Below are 22,676 nucleotides of genomic sequence, written 5' to 3' on the forward strand. Positions count from 1 at the left end.
CAGAGATAATTGTATAGAAAATGATTTGTTTGTACCTCTGTAGGCATGCTTATATGTCTTTAATTCTTCATTCTGAAATATGCATCAGTTTAATGGATTTTCCATTCAAAATTTTCATCATCCTTTGCATGATCTTTGTCCAATCAGGTCGCCATGTTTTTCTGTATAATCAAGAAGTGGCCCAAAGTGCAACCCTCATTTCATGCATATAGTTTTTAATTCATAAAATATTAATATTTTTGGTTTAAATAGTAGCATGCCAAGATATATTCTTATTACATAATATATTTCTCCCCCAAAGATGGCTAGATCAAGGAGAAGATGATGGCAAAATTGTCAGAGAACTTTATGTGATTGATAATTACACCATTGCAAGGAGTAAGTATATGCCAAAGTCCTTGGGGAAGGACATTCTCTGAAAAAGACTGAAAAATTATATGTATATGATATTATTAATTTTTGTAGCATCTACATAACATAGACTCTGAATTTCCCAATGTCTGGTGCACTGTATGATAAGAATAATATCACTGGATATTTCTTTGAAACAGAAGGATTAGCACAGAGTTCAGAAGCTGAATAATTCTAAATATTTACTTCACATGGATGTCTACTTTTAAATAAATCTGTGTAGGCTTCCAGTCTTAGACTAAGTAAAGGCATAACACAAGTAGCAAACAACCAAGTTCATAAAGGCCGCAGAGACAAGAAATGGAGAGTTGTGATAAGCTGCAACTTAGCATTATTTTGATGTTTTGAAGCCACCCTTAAGTTTCAGTGAGGGAAAAGTAACTTCAGAGCCTGGGGTTTAAGTCTTTGGGGAAAATGAGAGCTTTCAATCTAGCAAAATTGTGGCTTTTCTTGTTGCAGAGTCCTCTATTGTAGAAAACCATTCAAAACACTAGATATAAACATTATCTTTTTCATAAATACTGAGGGCATCTGTGGTCATCATGCCCACCAGTTAATGGAGTTAGTCTCTGTTCATGGAAGGCCACTTTTACACTATATGATTTATGAATTTCATTAGAATTTTATTGGACTTAAATGCATTGACAGACAATTTTGATTCCAATGGAGTGATTTACTTTTTCTTATATTTTACTTGTATCAATATTTGCTCTTCTACAGAACAAGAACTAGAAATCAAGAGAAAGAACATGGTAAGATTATTTTTTAAAAAAATTGAAAATAAATTCATTTGAAATCTACAGTAATCTTTGTTCTCCCCTCTCCTCCACCCTTTATATGTACTTTTTAAGTTGAATGGCTATCTCCTGCTTGAGAAGATAAGAATATCATGCCACTCAGTGGCCATTTCTCTGTGCTTTTGACCATTAAATTGCTTTGATAAAAATAAATGCAGTGAAGTCAAGAATGGGATGGAAAGTGAGATACTGTCTGGAAAATACTCTTTAGACTCCTCTGTGAAGTGCTTATGAAGGATATGAATATTGTGAGGGTAGCAATAGTGAGAAATTTTCAGGCTACTACGAAAAGTCTTACTAGAATTTGGGTAATGAAGCCATTGGCATCTGGAAGTGCACAAACCTAAATAAGACAAAAAGACCCAGTTTGGTGTAGTGGTTAAGTCATCAGGCTGCAAACCAGAAAACTGCAAATTCTAGTCCTGCCTTGGACAGAAAGTCATTTGAGTGACCATGGGCTAGTGGTTTTATCTCAACCCTAGGAAAGAGGCAAGGCAAGCCATTCTGAAAAATCTTGCCAAGAAAATTGCAGGAAATTGTCCAGGCAATCTCATAGATTCAGATGAATGGTGTGATACCTAGACATGGAGTTCTCACCTGACAATCAGAAGGCTGTGAGTTCGATACTAGGTAGCAGCAGATATTTGCTCTCTGGGTGCAATGAGTAATAGTTTGTTGTGAACTCTGCATAGGCGTCCGGAAGGGCACCTGGCCAGTAAATGCTCAACTCCATTCAGTTGCCCCAATCAGACATGATTGAACAGAAGAAAAAAAAAGTAAGGTTCATAAAGTGTCTTTTATGGAGTGACAAGTTGTTTTACTTTGTTTTACAATACTTCTAGTGGGCAGCTGAGAAATGGAAATTTCAGAAAGGCAATATACTTCAGTTTTACAACAAGATGACCCATGGATTTATATGTCTTAAACAAGATGGAGTGGTGGATGCCGTTGCTGACAAAAAAGACAAATATGGTAAATGTTGTCTATCTAGTGACAGAATGAGAATTCTTTAGGGATACACAGGATGGAAATAATCTTAAGGGAGGGCAGTTTTTTTTATTATCATGTTCTATAGAATAGCAAAGCAAAGAATCTTGATGCTTGTTTTTAGTAAATGGACTTTGTGATTTGAATGAACAATATGGCTACTGTGAATGTATGAAAATTATACAATTTCTTACAGAGTCGAGATTCAAGCTGATTTCTCCACAGAGGTCAACATGCTAGGGAAAGGAAATATAATGTTATTCCCATATATCATCCCATGGATAATTCCTCATTATTGCTGCAACATCAAAATAAAAAAGATTATTATTTCAGGATAAAAATTCCAAAGGTTCCCAACTTTAAAATAAGAAACTCAAATTCACACACCTATAGTGGCCTTATATTTTATACATGATTTATTTATAAAAACTAATATACAAATAAATATCATTTGATGCTATATATCTTTTTTGATGTTTTAACTGTTTAAATTGTTTTAAATTATCTTAACTGTTTTTTTTTAGTTTTAGAACTGTAATCTGCCCAGAGTCAGTTGGCTGAAATGGGCAAATACAGAAATTAAATTGAATATATAAATATCAACAAGAAGGAAAAAGAAATACCACATACAGTATTTTCACAGAGGGAAATTTCATGCAGTTTTGGGGGGTTAAAGCAACTCGATATTACATTATTATAAAGATCTGATTAGGTTCTGGTTTTGTTGTTGTCCTGAACTAATTAGGTCTTTTCGAAGTGGCAGTGAAGAAAGGAAACCTCTGTGTTCTTAGAAGCCATGCAAACCCCCACCTTGGACTTGCTCTCGCTCGTGGCTCAGTCACAGGGATGGTAACCTTTTCACCCATGTCTTCTATCTTTTTTCCCATTATGTTTGTGCTCAAGAAAGTTGATCAGAACTATAAGAAAAGTCATAACAAATATCCTCTACAAAAGAATGCAGCTAGCCACTCCAAGACTTTCCTTCCTATTATATGACATTCTTTGGTTTTGCTATCATACCATTTACTGATCAACTCTTCTTTTTTAGGGGGTGGGGGTGGGAAACTACCACCAAAACTCCTATTGTAGCTATGCAGAAATGCTTTCACAGACTTGCCACAAACTTACAACACATTTGGTTGATACAGTAAAAATGGCAACAATCAGGAACTGATCAATACATGATGATGATACTGAGAGGGAAACAACAGTAGCAATGGGAGTTGAGTTCTAAAAGTGTTGTGCCATTGTTGAAGGAAAGTTTGGGAGGTTTTACTGGCAGCTCAAACTTATGCACTTTATGCTGCATTATTGCAATATTAATGCTAGCGTAGTAGCTGAAGTTATAATTCAGTTAATAATATACTTTTTAGTCAGAAGCATCACCCTTAAAATTGCAGTAATGACAGTAAATACTGAAGAACTAATCCACTAATCCTGTTTCCTGGTTTAGATCTTATAATATGTTTCATCTTTTTAAACACAACAGAAAGAAATATGTACTGCTATAGGAAAGGATAGGTTTGTGCTGTACAGTTATGCAAAACTGTAATGCTATGATCTAAAATTGTATCTATTTTCAAAATTTCTATGAATGTGGACTAATCCTACTTTTCTCTTTATTAGAACTATGGTGATAACCACTGTGAACTGCAAGTTCATGTTCAGCCTAATCATTGCACCATTCTGGAATCGTCCCAGAATCCAGGGCAAATGATTTCTTTCAATTTCCAAGGCATGGTAGCCGATGATAACACAGGCTATGCAGGACTAACCAAGGAGTTTGTGGTCCACGTAAAGGTAGGAGAAAAGGAAAAAGAAGGGAATGTGATACATAGGCTGGTGCAAACAGCAAATGAACAGCTTTCAAAAGACAAGCAACTTCTACCCACTAGATGGAGCTGAAGACTGCAATAACTTTGAGAAATCACTATCAGTAGCTCCACAGTTTCCTTAGTTTGTTGCATTCTTATATCAAATGAGATTAAATTATTGCAGCTAAAAATGACCAGTTCTGATATAATAGATTGCTTAGCTATAGTTGGTTTAAATCATGGCTTATTGAACAAATCACAAGCAAAAAACAATTATGCTATCCACTCCTTAAGGGCCATACTAGTTGGGAAACAACTGGAAAATACCAGCTTGGGGAAAGTGGATTAGATTGGAGGTAAAAAGGTGAAAAATGGGAAATCTGAAACCCAATATTATTTGCAGATGGTTCTGTTTGCTGGTTTCTAGGGTATTTTCCAGAACAGTGCCATAATTTTGCTTACTACAAGCTACTGCCAGTTTCTCTGCCTAAGATCTGATGGGAGCTGCACCGGAGCAGGAAATCAGGCTGATGATTCTTACTGGAAAGTTCATAAAATCAGCTCTGGGATTTGTATGTTTGAAAATGCAAAACACCCAAGAATGTATCTGAGGATCAAGGATGGCCAGTGTAATGGAATGGTAAGAAGTTTGCATTTTCTCAGCAAGTGGATTTATTGAATAAAGATACATTTTAAAGCTAGTTCTTATCAAATAGATCAAAACAGGAGGCAACTGATCTGCACTCAGAAACTAAAAGAGTACCTGGACAGGAGATAATCAAAACTGAAGACTAAACTATGAAACTAGTAAAATAAAATTCCTTAGATATTTCTATGAAGTAATCAGGAACTAAGCTTGACTTAAGGGAGATTTTATAGGAATAATATAAATCACTTCAGATACAGAGACTATAACCAATAAATCATTTTATAATGTTTACTATGTGGAGTTTCTTCCAGAAAAAAAAATAACCCTGGGTTTCTGTATAAAAAATTCAAATCTGAATGTTTTGAAATATGCCCTATTGTCATAAGTACATGTCATAAATACTATGAGAGCCAATTTGGTATAGTGGTTCAAGGCCTAGAAACAGGGAGGCTATGAGTTCTAATCCTACCTTAAGCACAAAACCAGTTGGATGACCTTGGGTCAGTTACTCTGTCAGCCCTGGGAAAAAGACACTGATAAACTGCTTCTGAAGATGTTGTCAGAAAAATTTCAGGGACCTGTCCAGACTGTCACCAGGAGTCAAGACTGACTCAAAGGGACAAAAAAAAAAAAAAAAAAAAAAAAAAAAGTGGGGGTGATTAAGAATGAAACCAGTTACCATCATTGAAATTATTCAAGTAGAAGATGGGCAGCTCATAGTCACACATACTAATTTGGATTTTAATCTGGATTATTCCACTGAACAACGGATGAATCATCAAAATGGTCCTTTGGAACTCTGTGCTTCCATAAATTAAACAGAAATATAATGCATCCCAATAGTGAGGAAGATTTCAGTCTGCTTCTACAATATATTAATGAATAATGGTATAGCATTATATTAATTCTGGAAATGTATTCATTCTAACCTTTACTTTGACAGGATAACATTTCAGAAGGTAGATATTCTTAAAGAGAGAATTCTGCTCTAGTAGCCTTGCAAAAAGAGTATGTATAATCTGACCATTTGCCAATTAACTACCCAATTGAAGATAAATAATGAAAAAGTCATACGGCCAGATAACTAGACACTTTTGGTGTGGAAATGTGTAAATGTGGTTGAAAGAAAGCAAGTCTTTGAATATTTTAGTTAAAAAAAAAACACAAACACATACAAGTAAAGTTAAATGATCTCATACCATAGAAAAGTTGCTGCATGACAACTGGAATGTTTTGGGAAATACATTGAACTGGCAGGATATACCCAATTTAGCAAAATGTGGCCTTGCCCATTTTGTATAGGTAATTGCCAGGGCTCAGTAGCAGCTGGTGATGGAAGACAGGCTGTGTCCTGTGAGCGTAAGGTGTCTTGTGAGCAAAACATGACTCCTGAAAGCATTGTGGACATATCCATGTAGTTTACTTGGCAAGAAAAGCTGATTGTCATTGTCTTTGTCAAGATTTTTTTTTTAAAAAAAAAAAATCCAGTATTTATAAATTTCCCATCTACATCCTAACTAGGTCCAACCATGCTAAGTTTCTGAGACCAGAAAAAGGCCAATAGTTGAGATGGTGAGGCATAAAAACCTAAGAACAATTATTCTAGTCCTATTCATGTTGATTTACTACATTTTTTTTAGGGCATAGGAGATGTGGACTGTCATTTCAAAGTACAAAAAAATTTAGAAACTGGGTCTGTAAGTCTTGAATCGGCACGAAACAGAGGAATATATGTTGGTTTTCTGCCTAATGGTGATACCAAGCCATTTGTTGATACTGGAGAAAGCAACGTTTTGTTTTACCCACAAGTTATCAAATGTATGTACAAGTTAAAATAATTATTTGCTTTAAAAATACATGGCTTGCGATTTCTTTTTTAAAATACAAAAATTACTGGTAAAAGTATGTTTAAGGTAATTTTATAAATGAACATCCCAGTTATTAACAATGTTGATATCACATTGCATTGCCTCTACTACATGACTTAATGAATTTGCTGCTACTTTTAAAAATACATACAAATTGCATAGCTCTTCTAACTAATAAATGTTTATTTCTGCCAGATGATAAAATTTGTTCACTATGTTATGATTACAAAATTACAGGACTGGAATTTTCTAGATCAGTTTTCAAGCAAAATGTTTTGTCAAGTCCTATGTCTTCTTCTCCAGAAGATTGTGGCAGAAATGCGCAGTAGCTATTAAGTATGATTGTAATCTTATTATAATCAGCTCTTTGTAGTCTGTGATATGTAGTAAAGATGACATAGAACAATTTTATTTGAAACCCCACAAATTGACCTCATGTTTTCTCCCTGGTTTTCATGACATTTTAGGTAGCACATGTATTTGTGTTTTTTGGGGGCAAGCAAAATCAGATGCAAAATTGATGCTGTAAATTATTTCAAAGCTGTTTTGGTTTGTTTAGCTGTATCAGTATGAAAATAATGCTTTCCCCTTCTTTCCCAACACAGTTATGGTTATGGATATAGTTTGATTAACAACAACAACAACAGTAATAGTAGTAGTAGTAGTAGTAGTAGTAGTAGTAGTAGTAGTAAATTAAATGTATATGCCACCTGGTTCCCAGTAACTCAGATGATATGACTGCTGACCTGGTCAGAAGTTGAAATCTGTCCAACCCCACAGGCCACTTCAAGCTCTTGTGGACATGTCCTCTTCTTTCCAGTCACTAGAGAAATTTTTCTTCATGACCATTTTGACTCAGACTTCAGGAGCATCTGCCCAAGTAATGCATGGTCTGCACTTTCCATAATGCTTGAGTGGTATTATGCACAGTCCTTATAAACATCATGTTCAGCTTTTTTTTGAAAGACCACTATACTTGTGTATAAAAACAGGACCACTATCTTCTTCCTCTGCTGCACAGAAGCTCCATTTTAACTGGGAAAGACAACCAGGGTCAATCGTCATTCCATTGATCTCTGTCACCACTGGGTGCCCAGACGGATTTTCTCTGATTTTGCCAGCAAGGGGCTTTACATGGCCAAACTTTTCAATTCATGCCCTGGCTAGGCTATTTGTCAACACCAGTCTAGCACTTCTGCATAAGAACATTAAACTCTTGCATGCAATTCATAAGAAAAGAAATGTATATAATCTGTTACAGTATATATTAGAAAACTGTAAAGCCAGTTGCCCTTTTGAATTTATGGAAAATTTGTACAGAAATAAGAACTGTTTTTAACTGCCTTTGAAAAAGTTGCCATTTTTTAAAAAAATACTTCCATTAAATTTTAGTTGGCAGAAAAAAGCCAATGGGAACATCTGCAACTCTTGCCCAGCAGGAAGAATCTAAGCAGCAGTTTGCAGGAACCCAGAATCTAGTACCTGGAAGAGAAACAAATTTTCCTCCTTCAGGTAAAATTCATTCATTCATTCATTCATTCAATTTAAGTCAGTCAACATATTGAAATGGGTGTTTGATTTTCAAAGCATTAACCTGATCTGCTATTAATGATGGTGTGGGTTTTCACGCGCCCAGCGGTCTCCCATGGGTGTTGAAGAACAGACACTTACACGTGGTTTCCTCGGGATGGGAGCCTCGAACAAAGACGAAGCATCCCTTTTATTGTGTTATCAGAAGGCGAGTTTATAGGCACCTGGTGACCACCTTACACCAACCACATTTGTTATGACACAGCATATTAGCATATTACACGTGCTAACTTTGTTTTGCACACGCTACTATACAGCTGTTGCACACGGCACTAACAAACACCAAAACAACATTCCCTTGCACCGCACGGCACAAACTTGTTTTTTCACTTTTGACTTCCTCATACCTTGGCCTACTGCAGCTGATGACTCAGCCTAACAGGCCAGATAACCCAATGACTCCAACATCTCCTACTTTTCTGTTTTATTTAAAAAATAAGGAGGTTGCGCTTTATAGGAAGTCATCCTCAGTGTCGCTTGGCAAAGTGAAGGCTGGTTTGGTTAGCAAGGGTAACTGAACTGCAGTGTTAGGTGTAGTTACTAAATTGACCTGTTGGTGGGTGACAGTTCCTGAAGATTACAGTTTATTGCAGAAAGATGGTTCTTCAGGAAATTGCATTATCATATCCTGCTTCCCAGGCGATGGGGCTGACTCCTAGAGTTTGGGTGGGGTATGCAGATCTTCTCTTTTGTCTTCTTGATTGCTCTGGCTCCAACTTTCTGATGGTGTTACATTTGCATCTGTATGGGCCTAGCTCTTGTTTGGGGCAGATAGATTTGGGGCCAGGTTTGGTTTTTAAAAAGTCCTTTTGAGGAAAAATATATTTTTCTGCCCTTTTTAATATTTCCTTCTGGGGGGGCTAACTTCCATCAATATCCCCACTTTGTGCCTTAAGTGTGTAAATATATGACATTAAAATTGATCTGGTCAGGGAGACTTGGTAGGCAAGCTTTTAAACTGTTAAGCAAAAAAAGAAAAAGAAGACATTAATGGAGGCAGCAGAAAAAGATCCCTTTAGTGGCTCCCAATTTTGTTAGGTGGAAAAGAAATTTATAGTATCCAATATTCTGTGCCAATCATTTTCAAATGTTGGATGTCACCTTTAGCTTCCAGTCAGGTTTGCATACCTCCCAAAATTCTTCACAGCCATGGTTTTCCTTAGTACATGACCACTGGCTGCCCAATTTCAAGGGTTGTTTCCTGCCTTAGCTCTTAATTCAGTGCATCCAGGTTTGTAATGTCCAATATGCCAGTCTATTAAATTTTCTTTAAATTGCACATAATGAGTTCTAGGAATCCCAATCTGAGCTCAACAGTGCAAAATATTCAGGGCTGAAGTTTGGGATTTTTCCTGTTGCTTCCTTAGTCAGGGCATATGAATTGCAAATCACCTGAGGGGGCCTAGTTCCCTCCCCCTTGGTATCTGTTGGAAGTTGGTCCCACAAAGCTTTGGTGCAATAGAGCAAAAATCAGCCTGAGGGGAACTTTACTAAAGGTAGGTGGAGGGGATAGACTCTGAATGGTGTGAATGGTGTATGTGTGCATATGCAGCTATTTCTACAAAATAGGCAATACAAACATTCTGGAAAAGTTTTCCCTCCCACCAGATAGAAGTCCAAGGTGTTCAGTACTTGTTCTGCCACCTATTCCTAAATGCCATCTCTCCATTAATACATTCAACTGGCTTGTTACAATACAAATGGGGCAAGAAAGAAAAGTTTACAATGAGTTTCCACCCTCCCCCCACAGTCTTAATTTTCTCTTCTGAGGCTTCACATGGCACCACCTTCCTTCTGCAGCTCTCACAGGCATCTGGGGAAATGGTAGGACTTGGGAAGATGCATGGTGGCTTTTTAGTGGATGGCTGGATTCAAACTCAATTCCATTGCTCAAATGGATGGAGGCAGCATCTGGGTCTGTGTGTTGTGCTTCCAAAGGCTTGGGAGAGGGTTTCAGGGCTGAAAGATACAAGAACAAGGTCTCCCCCCCCTTTTCTGGACAGACTCTACCAGGAGAGGCAGACAAAAGGTATGGAGAACAAAGAGCAGGAATAGAATTGAAAGGGGGGTAGCTTGCAGGCAGTTTGAAAATGCTGAAAACTCCAAATAATTTTAAAAGCCTAATATTTTAAGGTGTGCAACTTGCCAAGGGTAGGAGAACATTTATTCTAAAATAGACCACATCGTTTTAGAGATTAGAAAATGCTTATTTGTTTCAGAAAAGTTTCATAGTAGTTTCACCAGTAAGTTTTAGGATATGAAAAGTAACTTTAAAAAGTTATTTCCCCACACAAGCAGACTTGAGTTTCGAAAGGCTCTTGTAGATAGACACACAGAGAGAAGGAGGAATACAAACAAACAAACAAACAAACAAACATTTCTTTTTCTTCACTCTGTTTGTTGGCCAGACAAACAGAGTGAGGTTTTTCCTTTTTGTGGCTTATTTTAAGCAGAATTTCTAGCAGACTTTAAAATTCTTTTTCCTTTGGATTTGAAACAGTTAACAGTCACAGTTTTACACATCCTGGTCATTCATGAAAATACTTTCCTAATTTAACCCACACAAACATTTTTAGGGATCCTCCTTCGGGCTATGCAAGGCAATTTAGATATACATGTTTTAAGAGGAGGATCAGCAGCAAATCTTTCCCATTGTTTTTCCTAATTTAATTATTGATGACTTGGTCAATTCCCTAAGTTCTGGGAGGTGCGCAACCTGAGGCTTAGAGAATGTTGTCCCCATACTCACGGTAATGTTTTGGGAGGGTGCTTCGTCTAGCTCTGACGACCGGCCCTGAGTTGCAGTAAGCTCTTCCGCTGAGTGAGTAAGAGGAGACGCGCTCAGAAACTTGAATCACGTCGGGGTCACCATTTGTGGGTTTTCACGCGCCCAGCGGTCTCCCATGGGTGTTGAAGAACAGACACTTACACGTGTTTTCCTCGGGATGGGAGCCTCGAACAAAGACGAAGCATCCCTTTTATTGTGTTATCAGAAGGCGGGTTTATAGGCACCTGGTGACCACCTTACACCAACCACATTTGTTATGACACAGCATATTAGCATATTACACGTGCTAACTTTGTTTTGCACACGCTACTATACAGCTGTTGCACACGGCACTAACAAACACCAAAACAACATTCCCTTGCACCGCACGGCACAAACTTGTTTTTTCACTTTTGACTTCCGCATACCTTGGCCTACTGCAGCTGATGACTCAGCCTAACAGGCCAGATAACCCAATGACTCCAACATGATGGATGAATAGGTTTTTTAAAATGTTTAACATTAATACAAAAGTTCATACTATCACAAAATGTATTTCATTTGAAATATTCTATTTTCAAAAGATTACCTGTCAACTCAGATAGTACTAGATGAATCATAATGATATTCCTAAAATTGACAGACCTCTGAGAGTCTTCATTTAAGTCATGGATAAAGTGCCCAATGCTCCTCAAATACTGCTGAACTCAGCTCCTAGATCCCTTGAACATCAAGCATGTTGACTGGGAATGCTAACAGTGGCAAGACTCCCAAAATATTTAGATCTGCCATTCTTGGTTTCTTTTTAAATTGGTCTATCTGTTTTTATTTATGAGATTTATCTTTCTGCATTAAACCAGCTGGAATTTATGACTAGACAGGGTTTACATAAGAGTATAAATCATAAAAATGAACAAAAAATGACTAAAATGACTAAAATACAAAGCTAAAAATTAAAACATAAAAGTAGTAGCTCCAAAGGTTCTCTGGAAGATTCCTGTTTTTATTTGCTTCTGGAAGGCCATAAGGGTAAGGATCGTAGGCACTTCAAGAGGCAAGCTATCCACAGGAGGGGAACTGCTTCAGAAAATGCCTGCCATTGGCCCCACTTCTCCATAATTTCTGATATAAAGGCATCTTTAGCAGATGGCCCTTATATGTAACAGTAAGACAGAGCAGAAAATATTGGTAAGAGGCATTCCTTAAGATATAGAGACCCCATGTCATGTAGAGCTATATAGTGATCAGGACTTTGAATTGCACTTAGTAATGCAGCAAAATTATAATTTGACATGACTGATCACTAAGCACCCATATTGCTGCATTCTGAAATAGATGAATGTTCCAGGTGGGCTTCAAGAACTACCCATAAAGAATAATTTACAGTAATTTAATCAAGGGATACTGACCGAACAAGGGACCATCTTCAGTGCATCCTCTTCCAAGTAAGGCAATAATACTGCAGCTGGTGCATAGGCAAAGCGATACAAAAACCCTCCTGTTTTTCTAGGAGAAGCCATAATTCTAACAGGCTCCCCAGACAGCAAGCCTGCTCTTTCTAGAGAAGCAAAAGCCCATCAAGAGCCAGAGAACCCATCATCTTCTAGAATCAGTTTTCCTCTGAAGCAATAGCTGTTCTGTCTCATTTTGGCTGAATTGGGCACAATAGAGGAAAGGATTGAACCCTGAGACAGAAGTTAGAAAGCTATCCTTTTTTGTATATGTGAATATATAAGACCATGTGCAAATTGAGGTAGAGGTTTCTTTCTCAGTAATGTGTTGGGTGCAAATTTATAGTACAGTCTTATGATGAGCTGGAAATGGTCAGTTCTAATTGTCCCTAGGTCAGGGCTATCGAGCATTTGTTTTTCATGTCAAAAGGTTTTTTGTTTTTTTTTTTATATACGAATGAAGCTAGGAAAAAAAAATTCTTTGGAACCTTGGAATGCCACCATTCATAAATAACATAGTTGAGTAATTTTAGATTTTTTTCCAGATAATTAAAATGCATGGATTTTTTCTTTCAGATTGCATTACTTAATTAATAAATATATTCTTTGCCCTTTATCTTAAGTTCAGCTTAAATTACAGGAACATCTGTTCCAGGCATCAGAGTAAAGAAAATAATGAGCAGAAAAACAATATTTTGTGTATGGGGGGTGGGAGGGTAGGATAAGTATTATTTAGAATACTTAAAGGTATGGTTGGAATTCCTTATATAAAGATTATGCAAATTTAAGCCAAATTTAAACAAAGAACTAGTCATAATAAGCTTTTTAACAAATATGAATGTGCAGTGATAATCATTTCCAAGGAATACTATTTCTCTTCATGACATCACTTCTGTCTCATTCTCAGGTTATTATGGACACAGCTGGGAGTTATTTTAGTTGTTCTGCTGTTAAAGAGGTGTCTCCCTTTTTCTCCCTACATTAATCTTGTTGTATGAACAGTGAAGATGCTGCTCACAATGATGTGTTTAGGAGACGGGGTTCTCCCGAGGACTGTTGAAGTCTGCTTTGGATGTGTCCTCCATGCCAATTTCTCCTTCTGTTGAGAGAGAGAGACTAGACATAGAGAGAAGGGGGGATGGCAAATCATCTCTCCTAAAAAACTGATGAATCCCATGGGCTGCAAGTCTCCCAAGGCCCCCAAAAAAAAACAAAAAAAAAAAAGGAAAAATGGAATGAAAATGTTACCTGACAAAATGGTTGCAAGCATTTGTATGTTAGTTTGTTTGACATTGGTAGAACAATCTGCTACTTTATTCTTTCTCTGATATTTTCTTTTTATGAAAAAGCATAGATACCAGCACTTAGAGGGCAATCAGATTCCTGCAACTTAGATCTTTATTAATGTGGGCGGAAATCATAGGGAAAAAAAACCTGAAAGTTGAAACCAGGAGGGAAGGGATAAGGATACTTACTTTCCAGGAGGCAAGAAGATTTCAGTAAAATCCATTTCTCCAAAAGATTAAATGTTCAGTTAGCAGAATGAGAAAGCTTGCTCTTATTAGACAACAGTAACATATAAGATGTTCATACTTCTAAATAATGTGTTGTTCTTAAGAAAGTATAATTATATTTTTTTGTTTTTTGAGGCTGGGGTGGGGTGGGGTTGAAACACAAATAAGCAAACATAACTGTCAAATATAACTGACCATCCCAGGAAAGAGTTACGTTAGGCAGTGCTCTTTTTGTTAAAAAAAAAAGATGCTGGAACTCACATACGTCATATAACCCGCCTTGCCTATCCTACAAGGTTCCATCCCAAAAAAAGGTGCTGGAACTCCGTTCTGGGCGTTCTATGACAAAAAAAGCTCTGAGGTTAGGTATCACCACCAATATGTGGTGTTGAGTGGAACAGGAAGAAAGTGAGATATTCTACCAATTATTGCTCTGAAATTGTCCCACTTTATATTTGTAAGTCAGCAATGTTGCCTATCTTACCACAACAAAGTGCCCAAAGGAGCACAAATCTTTCAAATGTTATAAATTGGTAATGGCTGAAGCATTTCCTTCCATCCCCCGAAAACAACTGGTTAAAATGTTCACATAATTTTAGCCAAATGATATAAAACTACTAATCAGAAAGGCTTTTACTGGAATTAATTTTCACTTACGGTACTCATTTTGATGTTATAACCAATATAGTTCCCCCCCTCCCTATCTATTAAGTGTTTGTGTATATACATCTATGTGTTTTTCATTGTATTTGTCATGGTTGGCTTATAGTTTGATTCCCTGGAGAATGATTAATGTAGGGTAGCGATCATTCAGTTTTCAGAAAATAGCAAATTCCATTGTTTTATATATCTAGAATTAGTTTTAATGGTGAATTTTTAGAATAGTATTTATTTACTACAAAAGTGCTGCAGGCATGAACAATGTGGCAACATTACCTATTGCCTTCAAATGCAGAATATACTTGTATATTGATTTTTCCAACTTTCTTTGGCCTCTGTAGGCCTGCAATTTAAATGCAGTAGCATTTCTCAGCTTGTTTCTTAAATTCTACAAATCCCATATTTCCCTGGCAGAACAGTCAAAGCCTTTATTGGCTGGGAATTAGAGGACCCATAATCCAACATATTCGAAGGCCACCAGTTTTAAAGAATTTTACCATTGTGTAGTATGGCCTACATCTAATTTTTCTCTCAAAGTGCTGGACAATATTGATATAAATTGTTCATTTCATTCAGTTCACAAGAAAATAGAGAAGAATGGGGTTTAGTTTAAATGTTCTATTTTTTAAAATGCTAGTCGGTCAAATACTAATAATTACAACTTTATGAAACATGCAGGAAATATTTTCAAACATAATAAAAATTGGTTATTGAGCATGTACAAAATTTTTTCACAATATGTTTCCTGTGGTTGTTTGCAAAAAGCTTTATTTGAATCACTGTACTTTGCCCATTAAAATATATTAATAATGCCTAGAGTAGGGACAATTAACCACCATTAATATATTAAAGAAAAAGAGACCAAGGAGACATATCATATTAGGGAAAGTTGCTGTCAAAAATTGTAGAAAAAATACATACAAAATCAGATACTGTTAGAGAAATACCTGCAAAACACACACACACACAAACACACAAACAAACAAATACACACACACACAGACACACAATTCCCAATTCCAGCAACTGTTCTTTATATATTTTAGCCTCCAGTCCCCTGATCATCTTTGTTGCTCGTGGGCCAGCAGTTTGACACCCTTGTTCTAGAGTCTCAACATCTTTTTTACATCGTGGTGAACAAAACTGGATACAGTATTCCAAGTATGGCTTACCAAGGCATTGTAAAGTGGTATTAACATTTCACGTGATCTTGATTCTATCCCTCTGTTAATGCAGCCTAGCATTGTATTGGCTTTTTTGGCAGCTGCAGCACACTGCTGGCTCATATTTAAATGATTGTTCAATAGGACTCCAAGATCCCTCTCACAGTTGCTACTATTGAGTTGCTACTATATCACCTAACTATACCTGTGCATTTGGTTTTTCTTGCCTAAACGTAGAATCTTACTTTTGAATTTCATTTTATTAGATAGTACCGAATATTCAAGTCTGTCAAGATCCTTCTTGTATTCTTAAGCCTATCTTCTGGAGTGCTGTCTGTTCCTGCCAGCTTAGTGTTGTCTGAAAATTTGATGAGTTCTCCATCTATTCCCTCATCCAAATCATTGATGAAGGTGTTGAAGAGCAATGGGCCCAGAACAGAGCCCTGGGGCACCCTACTATCCACTTCCCTGCAAGTAGTTGCAGTTCCATTAAGGATCACATGCTGAGTAGGGCTGGTCAGCCAGCTATGAATCCATCTAGTAGTGATGTTGTCTAACCCACATGACAAACTAAGAGAACCAAAACCTGACCAACTTGTCCACCCAGAATTAAGGGATGCTTGGAAAAGACTGCAGTCAATTTCTCCTCAAGCTGAGGAATCTTCCTTTTGGTATCTGTCTCATGCTTCCTCTAGTTGGAGATATGCCCCAAGAAGGCAGCAAAGTGTAGCTGATTTGCATTTCTTTCTAGATGAGAAGGTTGTTATTGCTAATTGCAAAGTCATGTCCGACCATCGCAACCCCATGGACAACGTTCCTCCAGATCTTCATGTCCTCTACAATCTTCTGGAGTCCATTTAAGTTCACACCTATTGCTTCAGTGACTCCATCCAGCCATCTCATTCTCTGTTGTCCCTTTCTTCTATTGCCCTCAATCTTTCCCAGCATTAGGCCCTTCTCCAGTGAGTCCTTCGTTCTCATTAGGTGGCCAAAGTATTTGAGTTTCAACTTCAGGATCTGGCCTTCTAAAGGGCAGTCGGGGTTGATCTCTTCTAGGACTGACCGGTTTGAATGCCTTGCAGTCCAAGAGACTCACAGGAGTCTTCTCCAGCACCATAGTTCAAAGGCCTCAATTCTTTGGCGCTCAGCCTTTGTTATGGTCCAACTTTCACAGCCATACATTGCAACTGGGAAAACCATGGCCTGGACTATACACACTTTTGTTGGCAGGGTGATGTCTCTGCTTTTTAGTATGCTGTCTAGATTTGGCATAGCTTTCCTCCCCAGGAGCAAGCTTCTTTTAATTTCTTGGCTGCAGTCCCCATCTGAGGTGATCTTTGAGCCCAGAAAAATAAAATCTGTCACTACCTCCATTTCTTTCCCATCTATTTGCCAGGAATTGAGAGGGCCGGATGCCATGATTTTGGTTTAGCTATTACTGAAAAGGCTGGGGGGAAATCTTTCATTTGCTGACAGAAGCAACTTCTGACTTTAAAAAAATGCTGAGGTCACAATTGGGAAACAAAGATCACAGGACATCGACACAGTATCACATTGATTACACACCGAATTTCAGTTAAACCCTTTCAATTGAATTCATTAATCCACTAATCCCACAGCCCTATTTTAATATTTCTCAGTTCTGTTTTTGATTTAGGAAAAACTAAAAAGACCCAGCATAAGCATCATGCTAAGGCATTACATGGATTATTGTAAGAAAGCATGATATGCAAATCTATCCCAAGAAAGCATCACAGATTGTATAGTGGATAGACAGATATGTACATCCAGTAAATGCAGACAGCTGCATTTACTGATAGGAAAATGCCCCCCTCCCTCAAATAACTATTTGCCAATAGGAACAGAGGTCCTTCCTGAGAGGAGCAGAAAAGCTGTTGAAAGCAAGGAAATGGGTGGAGTTCAGTCAGATACCCCTGCTGTAAAGTATGGATCCCTTGGGAGATTACCTGTGTCTTAGAAAGGCTGCTTACCTGATGAATTTCACATTTTTTTAAAATAATTCCTAGTTAGATTGTTGCTTTTCCTTCCCCATGCCTCATCTCCATCTCCTTTTATTCTTTCTGTTTTCTTTTCTTCGCTTATCAGAGCAGCAATCTTTTCTAACTAATCAATTTCTATCTATTTTTTTTTTGCTGTTCCTATTGTAAGGAGGAAATAAATATATGCACTGTGTTTCTTTTTGCAAAACGTGCATGTGGAGAAAGAGAAAGACTATTTGATATAACTTATTTATTTTATTTTACTTATTTGCCACCCATTTTGATCTGGGCGGCTTATAGCATAAACATTATATTAACGTCTTAAAAATTAAGTGAACTTGGAAAAGGAACACTTTTGGAGCAGTGGCTTTTTATTTTATTTTCATTGTACTAATGATGAGAACAATCAACCAGTGGAATGGCTTGCCTTCAGAAGTTGTGGGTGCCCCATCACTGGAGGCTTTCAAAGAAGACAGCTTTTGTCTGAAATGGTATAAACCAGGGGTAGGCAACCTTGGTTCTTTTATGACTCGTGGACTTCAACTTCCAGAATTCCTGAGTCAGCATGGCTGGTATAAACTCTCCTGGTATAAACTAGATGACCTCCAAAGTCCATTCCAACTCTATATTATTCTGTATTATAAAAGTAAAGGTGAGTGATGACCTTAAAAAGTTTTGTTCTCTCATATTCCTGCCAGAAATTCCAACCAACCATTCTTGGATGATTGATTTTCTCAGCTTTCTGACATTAAAACAGAAATTATCCAATTCTCAAAGTCAGGACTCCTTAGTCATGATATTAGTCATGGTAGAGCTCTGTAAAAAATCCCAAGCAAGGAATTTTCTTATTATGTTTTTCCTTTGGGTTTAATTTAAGATGGGGAGACTGCAGTACATTGGAGATGATAGTCCTGCCATGACTAATTGCAGATGATTGTGCAGAGAAAAGCAGGAAATCTACACACACAGTTTTGGCCACTTCACAACCAAGTGCAAGAAAGTGACATTCCTCCCATCAAGACTTCTTCCCAAATCAGGAAATGTAAATAATAGAAGATTACCTTTACGTAATTGCTGTTAAAAAAGGGGGAGGAGTATATACTGTGTGTGTATGTGTGTTATGCTTGGCTTTGTTTTGTTTTGTTGGTTAAAAATAAAAAAAATAATAATAAAAGACTTCTTCCCAAATGTTTTTATTCTGGGAAAGAACACTAAAGAGAAATTTTCTGTTATCAAACTGAATAGGGAACGAATGCAGGAGAATTTATCTTGTTGCCATCTATAAAAGTAGGATTTCTTAAGTGTCTGTCACACTTTCTCACCTTTGTTTGCAGAAGTAAGGAATGTAAGTATTTTAAAAGTGGAAGTGTTATCTCACAAGAGGTGGAATAATGCCAGGAGAGTTTTACTTTTCTTCGTTTATCTCAGTTTCATTTGCTGTTCCAAACACCAACAGATTCTGAATCAGAAGTTCATACTCATCCTCATTCTTGATAAGTGAATGATTCAAGTAATCCATAATTAGCTTGCACAGGATTTGAAACAAACCAAAAAACCCCATTAATTCAGTGTTACCTATCTTTCTCCGTCCTTTGTTTAACATTTAGTTTTTCAAATGTCAAGTCTCAGATTTCAGATACATGCCTATCAAGTGATTGCATGCTTGGCTGGCAACCAATTGTTTATTGCTTCCTTGGGCAGGGGGGCTACTTTCAGGTATCTAGTTACAATGTTTACAATGGTTTTCTCAGTAAGTGGCAATTATATCAAGCCACATAATTTATAGCACATGTGGTCAAGCAAAACAACCTTTCTCTACCCAGTCACCTTCCAGGACTGTTGAGATTGCAACATACAGTATGCTAGATAAGATTTATTTTGAATACACCAGAGAAGGGCATGAGGTTAAGAAAGAGTAACCTATGGAAAAATACACACTGTACAAGCTATTTTTCATTGACATCTTACCATGTTTGATTTTTTGTGTGAAAGCAAAAAATACAAAGTATAAGGTGAAACATTTCTCAAATGTATAGATAAATCCTTCCTTCCTTGCTGCTTTTGAAAATGGGATTTTTCTAGGCAGTGCACAACCAGCTTTTATAAAAGTTATCCATAACTAGTTAAAAAAACTAATACATATAACTAAAATGTCTACAAAGGATCAAACCAGCTGTGAACAATAATTTGTCAGAATAATTGCCTAATAGCAGGAATTAAAATGTTGAGACTTAATTGGTATCTGAAATGAAATGGTTCCACATTAGAAGTTCTAATGACTCTTTTAGTGATGTTGGACAATTGTACAATAGACAGTAACCTATTTCAACTATGTGGAATTTATTATTAATTTAATTTAATTATTTATTAAATTGATTTGCTGCCCATATTGCTGCAAGGTGAATTGATGTTGTTGCACCAAAGAACGTCATTATGTGTGACAATTGCCACATGGAAGAATTTAGAACCAGTGCTACATTTGGTAGCCTTGATGTTGACAGTGTTCTTCACACTTGTGGCTTAAGTTTTGTTTTTTAGTTATGCCAGTTGATCAGAGTATTAGGACCCTATCTTTAAAAAAAATTCCCTTCCACTTTTTACCTTATTTTTCAAAGAAACCTCTAAATGCATATCCATCTTGATCTATTGATATTTTATACTTTTCAGAGGAAATGATTACTATTCAAAATGAAAAGTCCCCTTTTACTTCAGAGGATAAATGGAAAGTATTCATACTGACAGGAAATTCAGGAACTCAAGCAAATGTCACTCTCTGGATATATGGAGACAAAGGTTCTGTTGGACCTATTATTCTTGGCAAGGACAACAGTGGACAACTGTTTCTACCAAGAACTGAAGATGTATTTCAGGTAACTAATGAAAGCTTGGTTGGATTTTTTTCCTACAAATTCATCTTCCTTTTGATGTGGAAAATACCTCCTCCAAACTTGCTGCTTGAAATAAATCTGTCTAATGTATTTGTGTTCAGTATTAAATCAGTTCTCCATATAGCAAATAGCAAAAGTATCCCTTTCCTTTCCTTTCCTTTCCTTTCCTTTCCTTTCCTTTCTTTTCCTTCCCTTCCCATCCCATCCCATCCCATCCCATCCCATCCCATCCCATCCCATCCCATTCTTTCCATGTTTACAAGAGCAGGGACAATCTAGAAACCAAGTGTTTAAGACAGTTAAACATTAAATTTTCTTCTATTCAAGTTGATTCTTGGTGACTTCATTGCATTATTTACTATAGAAATAATTGGTCACTGCTTTTCTCCTGGATGTTATTTGGTTTTTCTTAACTTCCCAGCCTAGCCTACCCAACTGACCTGAGGTTTTTCTTTCAAACTCAGAAATAGAAATGGTGATGGATACTGAGATATTCAGCAGATTAATTTTTGAAAAAAAAATTATAGAACCAAAGGGTTGGAAAGGAGCTTAAAAATCCCTCCCAAAGTGACAATTTGCCTACTGTCCTAATCAAAAGGTTGTCCACCCTTTGCTTGAAAACTTTCAGGGATGGAATGTCCACAACTCCAGAAGGCAGGCTGTTTCACTGCAGAAAATCCTTTTTTTGTAATATCTCCTACTCATTTAAGTGAAAGCTTCCACTTCTTATCCTACACTTGGACACTAAGGAAAATAAACTCACACCCTCTTCCTTGAAGCAGTTTTTCAGTTATTGGAATGCTATAGTATAAGAGATACTTCTAAGCTGGGTCTGGCTGTTTTCCAATATGTAAGGTAAATGGCTTCATTGTATGAAATGTATACTTTATTCTATGTTTTTCTAATGGATTGCAATATCTTGCATATTACAATTTATAGATGCACTTTATTTTGAGTCCTGCACTGAGATCAATGGATTTTTATTTTCAGTGGGTTAGAATAGATTCAGTGTTGCTGGTCAATTATAAGCATGATTTTTCAAATTATGTTATTTTAAGCCTGGTATCTTCCATATATGTTGGCCATGTAGACTGACAAATTCTGAGAGCTTCAGTCCTTCTTCTCCCCAAGTTGTGATCATTAAGTTATGAAAACTGTCTAATGGTTTGCTATAAGCATCAGATGCTGATATACAATTTAGGACAAGAAATTTTGAAATGTAAACCACAGTATTTCAGTAAGTGGACAGGAAGATCTCATACTTGCATAGGAAACATGTGAGTTGAAATTATGTTTGCCTTGAAAGGATAAAGTAAGCCAAAGCATTTAGTCATGGGGGAGAAAATCCTTGCCAGCTTATCTTATTTTACAGTGGTGAATAATTATATTGATGGAAAAAAGATAGAGTTACAATTTATCAAGAAAACCTGATCTAGCAATTGCTAGAGGACAGTCATGCAGCCTTTGGCTCATATTATTCAATATGCATTTGGAAGGAATGTAAGTACAGATAATTCCTGTACGGAATGTAATCTTTCTCCTCTTCAACATTTCAGATCATTGAGTTGCCACCTCCAAATTGTCAATTGCTATGCCCCTGCTACCATTAAAGACAGACAAACCATTCTGGGTTTCCTATATCACAAGTCATTATTTGTTTAACCATAGTTTACTGAATGTGCTACATTGAAACACAATAATCCATGGACAATGATTTACAAATTACAATGTCTGCGCCAATTGAAAGCACAAAGCTACGATACCCAACCTTTCTTGGAGAATTTTGAGAACATGCTATTAATACTTCACCAAATGACTGCCTTGGTGGAAACTTATTGAGCTTGACACCTGTACTTTGCAGCACTTTCTAATGAAGATAATTTGAATAGAGTTTTCTCATAAAATTGAATAAGTTCCTATTAAAAAGGATTAATGTTATATATTAAACATAAATCCCTTTCTAATTGACAAGAAACTTTATAGATCTTTAAACTTTCCAGAAAGGGAAAAAACCTTCAACTTTTCTTGCGGTTTATTCAGTAAACTATATTTAAACAAACCAAACTTGTAGTTTGAAAAACATGAACTAGTTGATTTAAATCAATTAATTTTATATG

General features: G+C 36.7%; 1 protein-coding gene across 3 annotated transcripts in view; it reads left to right on the forward strand.

Moving 5' to 3' along the window:
* RP1 (RP1 axonemal microtubule associated) overlaps positions 1-22,676 on the forward strand; it is a 186,342-nt gene that overhangs the window by 42,356 nt on the left and 121,310 nt on the right. For all 3 annotated transcript variants that reach the window (XR_005557687.1, XM_039351366.1, XM_039351365.1), the window contains exons 10-18: positions 302-378; positions 1,132-1,163; positions 2,051-2,180; positions 2,941-3,044; positions 3,822-3,995; positions 4,437-4,649; positions 6,299-6,476; positions 7,919-8,038; positions 20,339-20,541. Coding sequence is in view for 2 of the 3 variants with exons in the window: in XM_039351366.1 (XP_039207300.1) it covers positions 302-378; positions 1,132-1,163; positions 2,051-2,180; positions 2,941-3,044; positions 3,822-3,995; positions 4,437-4,649; positions 6,299-6,476; positions 7,919-8,038; positions 20,339-20,541 (1,231 nt within the window). In the remaining variant the exon portion in view is untranslated. The remainder of the gene's footprint in view (positions 1-301; positions 379-1,131; positions 1,164-2,050; positions 2,181-2,940; positions 3,045-3,821; positions 3,996-4,436; positions 4,650-6,298; positions 6,477-7,918; positions 8,039-20,338; positions 20,542-22,676) is intronic.

This window comes from Crotalus tigris, unplaced genomic scaffold, assembly GCF_016545835.1.
Source record: "Crotalus tigris isolate CLP2741 ecotype Arizona unplaced genomic scaffold, ASM1654583v1 scf7180000018371.15429387391:27106975, whole genome shotgun sequence".
Classification (NCBI taxonomy): Eukaryota; Metazoa; Chordata; class Lepidosauria; order Squamata; family Viperidae; genus Crotalus; species Crotalus tigris.